The following is a 10317-nucleotide window of genomic DNA, read 5'->3' as shown; positions in this document are numbered from 1 at the left end:
GATCAAGTCTTAAGACCAGACAGTAACTAAACATACTGTCACCTACTTGTGACTAGAAAAAATAAACAGTAAAACCCAAGTAACTCCAACTATGAAAGGAAATGAAAAACAGTTCGAGTTAGCAGAGAATTCGAGTTATTGGGGTAATTTTCAGTGACATTTTGATCAAGGGAAAGGAAATTTAGTTCCAGTTAGTGGGGAATTTGAGTTATCTGAGTGTGTTCCAAGTTGATGTCCTTTTAACAGGCAAAAAGAAAAAAAAAATCCAGTCAATGTGCTAAAATTATTAGAGATATCAAAGCTTTGTAAATAGCAATATCAGTACACGAAAAGCATAAGGCCCATCTGCTATAAACTAATGTGCACACCACAACTCAGTGGAGAAACTACTGCTTGCAAAGCTTTAGGCCCATTTTTAGGTGCATCATGGACATGTGATTTATTGATGTAAAGACTAAAGAAGGTTAGGAACAATGACTGCAGCAAAAAGCCAAGGAAGTGAAACTTGTGTAGCAGGAGGCAAATAACTTTATTAAAGAACTCAAAACATTAAAATCAAGCATGTCACATTATTTTGTATAAACCTATTGAAACCTGTCATTACAGTCAAACCCACTTTATGGACACTTCATTGTTATGGACAGTGTTCTTTGGCTGTGGGGAGAGAAAGCCCTACTTACATTTTCTCTTAATTAAAACCGCTTAACCCTATTAATATGGACACTTTCTATGGCCTCCTCAGTGTCCGTTTTAATGGAGTTTGACTGTACTTGAACAGGGTACAATGTCTACATTATTATCTATAATGTCTTTTCATATTATCACATGATTGTGACAAGGAAAATAATCAGTGCACAGGTAACCAAGGCCAGCAAAGCAAGGTTGAGGATACATCAGAGTTTGTTACCCAAGACAGACAAGCGTCCCTTGTCTGTATTAAGTGGGTTAATTTTAGAGAAAATATACAAGGTTTTTATTCAGACAGACAGAACTGTCTGTTAACTTATATACAGGTGTCCTTATTAAGTATTTCATTATAATGTATCACTAAATAAATAGTATTAATAGTGCCAGAAATTCAGAATCGTACTGTTTTAAAAGTATCTTATAATTATTGAAAGTATTAGTTTCTTTGGCAAAAGTAGCACAGTAAAAAATAAAAGTAATGCTAATGTCCCTTCCCATTTATAAACGTTCACTCTGTTAAAACTGACGGCATCCCTTCTCCTATAAATTTTGTGTGGCTTGCTTTAGCAATGAGTTTTCCATCTTTGTGTAACAGTTCAGCTGCAGTGAAGGCTAGAACCTTTCCCAACTTCACCACTTCTGCATTTATAATAATTTCTTGTCCTGGTTTAGCAGGCCGTAAGTAACTTATACTCATATCTACGCTCACGCCAGGTTTATGAGGAGGCTTGGAAGCAACCACAACAGTAGTCAATGTGTCGACCAAAGTTGCCGTCATCCCTCCATGGAGTGTTCCTGGGCGATTTAAATGACTTTCATCCACTATCATTTTAAATGAAGCCTTGCCTTCCTCAAATGACAGAAGTTCCACCTTGAAATAATAATGATATAAAAAGAGAGTTAGACCATCCTTTTTTTTTTTGTACACTCGAATGTGTTTCCTGATTTTGGGTCAGTCGGTCAGGTTAAAAAAAACTAAAAAAAAGTCTCAGAATAGGAGGCCAGGTACCCCAGCATCATTGCTGTGGAGCCTGGAAACAACGAGACATGAACACAAAATATATATGGCAGAAGCGTTTGTTGCTGTTATAGTAAAGTCAAGACAACATGGAGGAAAGGATCAACCACCAAAACTCCTATGCAACCTACCAGCATCCCTCACTTTTCAGCAAGAGTTTTTTGTATCAAACAAATATTCACAAAAACGATTTTTAGTCCAACACAGAGTTGCAACATTGCAAGGCTATGTTGGGTTAAAAATCATTGTCATGAATCGTCCTGTGTAAGATCACCTTTGCGGATTTGTGCTGGTTAGAAACTACGACAGGTTAATTATTTCTTTTTTAACAGAGATATATTGAAATTTTTCAAACTAAGTTTAAATCCTTGTTGCCAGTGAGGATAATGTTAAAAGTTACTTTTTACTTATAGGGATTAACCAAATGCAGAATAATATGCTGTAAAAAAAATGTTCCCTTTTTCCACTATGCTGTTATTATACTTATTTTTTGGATTAAAAAAGTTAATTAAAGTGAAAAGATTTAACTACGTCATTACTTTTTCTTTTTTTTTGAAAATGGCCAAAATTTGGGTCAGTCAGAAGACGGTAAAAGGAAAAAAAAAGGGGATGGCCTTATGGATTAAGAAAACTGCTTAGCCTCTGGACGTTGTGAAAGAATATGTCCCAAAAGTGTGTATTGGTCAGCCAACAATAATTTGACTGACTTGCATAGCCTTACAAAAGACTGATGACTGCAGTCACCAAAATTGTCTTAAGTGAAATGTAGTTCAGCTAGACTGTTAAAACCAAGGGCGATTTCATTTAATATACACCCGTCCATGTTGACGAAGGACTTTGAAATTTCCTAACCCTCAGAAAAGTGCTCTTTTGTCCCCAAAATCCTCAGAAAATTTGCCTAAACGCCAAAAGAAAAATTTTTGCTTCTTTGCTACTTCCCCTCAGAAAATCTGGTCTTCAGTCCTACTTCAGGAATTCCATTTAAGATTTTTTGTTTACCTCTTCAGAAAATTTCGTCAATAGCGGGGGGGGGGGGGGGCGAAGAGTGCCTACCCCCCCGGACTTCGTTGCTATTGGGAATAAATGCCACTGAATTTTGACCCTCTGAATACTTAGAAAATGAACTCCACGAGAAGATCAAACCCTCGCGAGAGCTAACAGCTTTTACCCTACTCCCTCCGGCTCCATGTAAAGTATAAAGGCACCGGGTGAAGTGTAAACTACTTTTATAATTCAGTCAGTTTGAATAATTAGGCTCAGCCCCGCTTGGCGTATTGCCTTTCATCTTTTTTCTACTCACGGCTTTCGCCACTCGATCAAATCCTTTAGTTGTCTTTGCATAGGCACCCATTCCCATCAGAAGTTGTCGAACTTTTGAAGATGACGCCATTTTGAAACATGACTCAGATACTTTTAATACCCACGATCCTTTGCGAATTTAGTTCCGTCCCAGTCCACACACCTTGTTTCGACCTTTTCCGTGTCGACACGAAATTGGTCATCGTGGAGGAACAAAAGGCATTTTGAAAAGGTGTATTATCTGGTAGCCCTTTACTTTGACAAGAAGTAAGTTGCTGTTTAATTTTCCTTACATTATTTCCTTACTCAGCTTGTTGATTTATTAGACTAGTTAAAGACTGCACGTCGAGGTTTAACAAAATCCCACGTGTACATAAATCTGGAGCTGTAAATCATATCATATCAAGAATCCTTGAATCATATGGTGGTGATGGTGCTTTTTCCTTTATCGAATGATTCGGCTTGATCTATAAATGTGGTCTCAACCTAATCCTAGGTTGGATCGATGACAACAGGTCAGATATCCAGGCTTTTACATTAATTTGCAGGATCACTGTGATACGATATTGCATTGTGTATGTAGTAAATATAGCAACCGGGATTCATTTTAGCTTATTAATATATATGTTGTAGTTTAATTTTGCCATTCTTTCAGCTTTTATTCTCCTTTATTTGAGGATATGGGTATGGATGGTGAGGAAAAACAAAAATTGAACCCAGGATAAAATTAAACCACAAAACATATATTGCTGTATCTGGAAAAATAGTTCCACTGTATGCCATATTTGCCATTGTCTTGAATAAGTTGGTTCTAAAAATCAGAGACTTCAGACTAAACAGAAGTTTCAAGACTTTGAGACTTACTACAAATACTTCCAAGATTTTGAGATTGGACCAAAATTTTCATAAACCCAGAATTTTCTAAAGACTAACAACCATCCCTAACATAAGAAAAAGTGAACTGCTACAGGGTGCAAAGAAGATCATTTTTACAGCTTGCCATTCAGGAAAGCTGAAACTAGGATTTACTAGCCCAAATGTCATTTCAACTAGCCCCAAAAGCTTTTTGACAAGCAGAATTGATTTCACAGTTCTTCTTCAATTTGAATTCCGCAAAAATCATCACTTGCCCATCGGGCAAGTTAAAAACAGAATTCACTAGCCCGAAAGCAAAATCCATTCTCACCGGGGTATTGGACACTACTTTCTTTGCACACTGTGCTACCACCTTTTACATAATTTTTGGATTTAATTAAGTGTGAAATTAAGCTTTTGCTGCAGACTGCAGACCACAACCTTAAAATATCAAGAACTAAATAGAATTGGTACCCTGTTCTGCAGTCCTGAATTTGATTTTTCGAAGCCTTTCTCTCATTTTGCTTGCCGGTGGTCACTGAATGCCAAAAAGGTATACTGTACTTGCCCAACAGGAAAATCTTGTTAATTTGCACAGCAGGAGAGGACTCTTTTTAGCCCTATTTTTTTAGGGATTTCCTAGCTATAAAACTGAACAGCTGTTTCCACAATCCATAGTACTGTAGTCCTCCCGCAGTTATCAATGTGTGGTGGCTGCACATCCGAAACCTAAAACTAGACCAGTTTTTGTAATTTTGTAATTGAAAATTTTGTATGTAGCAATCATGATTCTAGAATCAAGCCATTTACAGCCAAACCTCAGATAAGTGACCGCCCAAAATGCAAAGTTTTAGCAGTTTCTCTCAGGAGTTGGTTGTGTTTGAAAATTGAACCACAGGAAACCACTTTCTGTCATTTCAGTAGAAGTCATTTGATTCTAAGTGACCGCCCAAAATGCAAAGTTTTAGTGGTTACTCTCAGGAGTTAATTGCATTTGAGAATTGAACCACAGGAGGTCTCTTCCAAGGATGAGTATGACCATATCTACATAATTTGTGGAACAGAACTACATGTAGTTGCTTGCAGTTTCAAAGTAATTTAATTTGGTTCCATGTACATGCATGTTATGTTGTTACCAAAAAATTCTTCAAATATTCATGTTGATGTGTTCACTTATGAGAGGTTCAGAACATAAAAGAATATAATAAAACCATCACACACACTGAAGGTTTGACTGGGTTGTAACATATTAACACAAGGCTAGAGTTCATGTGAGGACATGCTGTTCTCAATAATCCTTCAAAATCATGAAGCACAATCATAATACATCTTTAGGTCATAAAGTAATAATAATACTTTGTGACCCGAAGCTGTGTTAGTGTTTCCTAGAAAAGGGGCGCTTGTGTCTGTAGACCTAGTAAACAGCCACACGTGCCCATTTTCTAGGAAACCCTTCAGTTATTATTAATAATATTCTCATTAACACTGAAGTAATCTATATCCCTTTTTCTACCCAAAACTGTTTGATTAATGTCGGTCTGTCTCAAAAAAGTTTATTTAATTGCCTCCTTTCATGTTGTTTTCTTAGCTTATGACAATGTTTAACATAAAGATTACTGGTATTCTGTTTCTGTTGTAGCCATGATTACAGATATTCAGCTTGCAGCCTTTGCAAACATCCTGGGTGTATCACTGTTCCTTCTAGTTGTCTTGTACCACTTTGTAGCAGTCAATAATCCCAAAAGAAAGGAGGAGTAAAGTTATTTCCACCAAGAATATTATAACTGTAAGTGATGACATTTGTTACAGAGTAGGTTTTAAGAATGTTGTTATTTGATAGTGCTGATATTTATAACTTACCAATTAAAGAGGGAGCCTGGGCTACAGATGAAACTAAACCTTTCATTAAGTCTGTCTGCAAAACAGTGCCAAAATCCTTATTCTGAGCCCCACCAGCACCTGTGTACCAGGATTTAAGCATGCATCATGATTGGCCTATCAAAAAAGCCATTCTCGATTTGCCAATCAGATTGAAGGGGATTTGAAATGCACATTCATTAATTCATTGAGTCTGTTGGGGGCCCAGAACAAGGATCTAGGTGCTGCCTCCCAGACGTTACTAACTGGGGTTAGATTATCTCTGTGATGCAGGCCCATTAAGAGGAGGACATCGGGGGTTTGTGCTATTCTGGTGCTGGAGAATTGTATGCAGCAGTATTAGATCAGCAGTTTCAATCTTCATTTGTTGTACTACTACTGTCCAGTCACTCCTCCCTTGTGGAAACTTTGCCATTATAGACACTGCCCATACAGACAGCTACTCTACACTTCTTGCTTAAGACCAAATGTTTCAGTCTCACTACCACTGATATGTTTGTCTAGTCCATCCAAATATTTTCTGCTCTATAAAAGCTGGTTCTGCAATCAATCTAAACACAAATCAGCTTTTAATAGCCAACACTGGGAGGGAATTTGATTGATTGAGCCATATGTAACTGCAACAATCAAGTGTCAGCAAATTTTTGGTTTCCTAAAATATTTTGTTGTGAGGCATTTTTCTATTATTATCCTTCTTTTTCTTAGCCCTGTTTCGAATATTGTTCTGCAACTTTTCATCGCATTCAAAAATATGGCAAATCCCTGACACATTTTCTAGCACTTTAACTTCCTAAAGACTAGAACAAATAAAATTAGTGAAACAAAAAATTGATCTGAGTTTTAGCTTTTGAAAGCTGCTTTGGATGCTCGCGTTAAAAAATTGTAAAAAAAATTTACAGTGAAGGTTTTTTTTAGTGTTGGTTCATTATGATAGCCAGTTCAATAAGTTTAATTTTGATATAGGGTTTTAGGTATCTGCAGTTCAACTGAAATGCCATACTTTAGTTACACATGAGACACCCCTGAAGGTATCCGGTAACCTTTTAATAAGGCCTTGAGTTCTATATGGTCTGGGAATTAAACCAGGCCTACCACTTTGTTGTCTAGTACCCAAGCAATTTTGAACCATCCATTCATCAGCAGTCCAACAGCACTGGAATCTCTCAAAAAATTTCTAAAATGAACTTTTTCATATTGTTGTGGAATGAATATAAAAAGAAAGTTGGTTTATGTAAGCCTGCTACTCTACAGTGGAACCTCGATATAACGAACCTTTATGTGACAAAGTCCTCAGTATAATGAACGATTTTCTTTACCCCAGAAATGGTGAAATATAATGAAAAAGAACCTTGATATAACGAACCCTTGTTATAGCGAACTATTTTTGCCAGTCAAGAGTATTGAGTAACACCATCTTTTCTCTTTCAGGTACAAATAATTATTATTAAACATTTTTCGCTAACATATTTCAATACTACATAAAAAGAAGAATCCAAGTGCTAACATGGACAAGAGTGGATCATCAAACTTTCTTTAATTTTTACTGATTCTTTGTATTTTCCTTGATATGCTGATTTCAACAATGGAACTTTGTCATCTGAATCTGTGCGAACGTCTTTGTAGGCAATAAAATAATATTTAAATGAAATAAATCTAATATTTTTTGGAACTCTCTAAGAATTGTTCAGGTATGAAAGGTTAAAGTTGTTTACAGTGGAAAGTGTACTTAGTTTAATGTCCAGCTACTTTACACAAGAGGCACTCTGCGCAAATTATAAACAAATAATTCGAATGGAACACAACAGGATTAAAAGCCCCAACTGGCAGGAGGCCATCATCTAGCTATATACAAGCATGGCCAAGGATTTAAACTCAGGATGACTGAGAACAAATACAGGAAGTGGCCTGAGTAGGACTTGAAATGGGCCCCTGATTAGTGCTTCTGAATGGTAGTGTTTACTTCAATCAATCAGAAACCCTGCCGAGATCTGGGTAGTGACGCGTCATCAGAATGGAATTTCTGCGCTCGTTCCTCAGTAGCCTCCCACGCAGAGGTTCTTAGGGGTTCGTCCCCCTGAGAACGTCTGCGTGGAAGGCTAGGAAACTAGAGGTGAGCTAGCCTGAGTATCAGGCGTTTCTGGGGGAAAAGGGGAAAGATGAAGGCCTGATACTCAGGCTAGAGGTGAGCGTCAAGAAATTGTTGGTTGTTTTCTCAGGCCAGGGAGCGATGAGGGGAAACTGTATTCGCAGGTTGTTTACCATTTACGAAAAAGTTTCCGGAAAGTGTATTTGGAAAGTAAACGGAACACATCTTTACGATTCGTTGCGGTTTCAGTCGGAAAATTTCCTTGAGCAACCGCGGGTGGACCATTTTAACTGTTGGAGGTACCATCATGTCACGCTTGACATGTGATCTCATATACTCAACTGTACTTCGTAACGCTCACTCTCGGCCGGATTCAAGTGACAGTGCGAAGTGATCGGGAGAAATGCTTCATAGATGAATAAAAACGACTTGCCTTATGTTTTAGTGTCGTCTTGTGCGTTACTGAGGATGCGGTAGCACTCCAGGCCCATATTATTCTCGTAACTCGAGAGTTAATCTACCAGCTAATGACTCTCTATGATCTACTGTAGGGGCGGATCTAGGGGGAGGGTGCAGGGGGTGCGCACCCCCCACCCCCCGAGATGACCTGCGGTTTTCTAATACAACTGGTATTCTGCAAAAAAAAAAAACTTTGTGGTTTATTGGTGTTGAAGTAGAGCAAGAGACGAGTGCACCCCCTCCTAAAAAAAATCCTGGATCCGCCCCTGTCTGTCTCTACTGCCGGGTGAAGACGGTGAATAATCAGGGCAAATTTCGTCCCGGAATCGCGTTAATGATTTGCACAGATCAGATCCATTTACCGAAAAACTGCTGGCAAAAGCCTGAAACTGGTATCAAAGATGGCTTTCAAATCCACCAGCGCTGGCTTCAAGACCGCTTCTTTCCATTTTCATTTCTAGTTCTCAACTTTTCTATGCCTGTAAGTGAGGAATATGCGGATAGTTCAATTATAAAATTAGTCTCACAAGGCTAAGGAAGGATTACAGTCGCACCTCTTCACCATCATAGGACATTCTTTCAGTTCAGTTGTTCCACACTTCTAGAGGGGGGAAAGAGTGGATTAGTTTAGTGTTTATGTCGTACTTTTGCACCATCATGAATCTCTTGTCATTCTGGCTTGTGGCTATTATGAACAACCTTTGGCATGTCTTGGACATTTGAGACACTTTATACAGGCGCGGATTTAGAAAAATATGTTGGCCGAACCCGGGGGCATGCTCCCCTGGGACATATTTTGGATTTTAACTCCCTGAAGTCCCCTTTTCTTTTAGTGGGTTTCTGAGTCATTCAGACAGGATATTGGCCAGCCATTTTTCCCTGATGAAGCCTTGCAAATCGGCGGATTATTTCATGAAGGTCAATTTCCAGATTTTTAAGGTAATTTTACACGAGAAGATTCGCAACGACGATTTTTAGGGCAACACAGCGTTGCGACATTGTTTCGGTAGGTTTAATACAACATTGCCAGTATTGCGACGCTGTGTTGCATTAAAGATCGTCGTTGCGAATCGTCTCGTGTCACATAACCTTAACTTGGAAAGTTTTCTTTATTAAAAATATATTTATGATAAGAAAATCTGACCGATTTCCGTAAAACGGTGGAAACCGGTGTGGATCCGCACCTGATATCAGTCACACCCAGCCACGTGGTCAAAATAGGAAAGGATACCGTAAAATTCCGAAAATAAGCCTCTCCACTGATATCAGGGACCGCGGAGGGGGAGGGGCTGGTAGGGCCGCGGCCCCACCACTTTTTTGCGCCCCCGCCCCCACTTTTTGCGCTAAAAAGAAAAATAATTAAAATAAAAAAAAGACTTGAAACAAGTTTTTTTCCGCCTATATTCCGCTATATTCTCTGTATTTTCTTTAATTTCAAACGCCAGGTATTTTGTGGGGCTCCTGTGCTTTTCGCGGTAATAGTGTTCCGGGGCCAACTTGCCCCTTGATCAAACGCCATGCCTTGGCCACCCCTTCGCTTCTTTCGGCAGCGTGTTTTGTACTTCCAGCTCCGGCAGTGTTTTTTATCAGTTTTATCAGACGAAATGAAGAAAATTACTAGCTTTTTCAAGCCAAACGAAGGTGAGTAGTTGTTTTAAGTTGATAAAAGTTTTATCTTTTGTCAGTTTCTCCTTCCGAATCAATGAAATATTCGATGGCAAGAAGAATTACGTAACTTGAACAGTGAACGGCCATAGTTAGAAATTTTTCAGATCACTTCAGTGTAGTATTTTCTATACTAAGATTGTAATCGCGTCCTTTCTTGCATTGAATCTGAACTGACCGTGTATGTTGGCCGACCTATAAAGAGCAACAAATACACTGGATAAAGTATGCAAAGTCACGCGACAGAAACAAATCAAATACTATGATTTTATTCCCTTTTTCGATTTTCAATATGAAAAAATTATTTTCAATTGTCAGCCCTGCCACTTTTCACCTTGCTCCGCGGTCCCTGGATATAAGCCCGCGGGCG

General features: G+C 38.5%; 1 protein-coding gene and 1 long non-coding RNA gene across 2 annotated transcripts; one reads left to right on the top strand and one right to left on the bottom strand.

Annotated features, from left to right (window-relative positions):
- Positions 1-723: 723 nt before the first annotated feature.
- Positions 724-3124, bottom strand: LOC140951435 (acyl-coenzyme A thioesterase 13-like). Its single transcript, XM_073400686.1, has 2 exons — positions 3006-3124; positions 724-1558 (listed from the first exon to the last, which is right to left on the bottom strand). The coding sequence occupies exons 1-2, from the start codon at positions 3093-3095 to the stop codon at positions 1196-1198; spliced, it is 453 nt and encodes a 150-aa protein (XP_073256787.1). The 5' UTR covers positions 3096-3124; the 3' UTR covers positions 724-1195.
- A 31-nt stretch (positions 3125-3155) lies between these two features.
- Positions 3156-5649, top strand: LOC140951441 (uncharacterized). The gene is made up of 2 exons (XR_012167283.1): positions 3156-3271; positions 5499-5649. It is a non-coding gene; the product is annotated as an uncharacterized lncRNA (long non-coding RNA).
- The last annotated feature ends 4668 nt before the right edge of the window (positions 5650-10317 follow it).

This window comes from Porites lutea, chromosome 11 (assembly GCF_958299795.1).
Source record: "Porites lutea chromosome 11, jaPorLute2.1, whole genome shotgun sequence".
NCBI classification, from domain to species: domain Eukaryota; kingdom Metazoa; phylum Cnidaria; class Anthozoa; order Scleractinia; family Poritidae; genus Porites; species Porites lutea.
The sequence above is the reverse complement of the archived record's forward strand: the minus strand, read 5'-3'. Positions and strand labels throughout refer to the sequence as shown.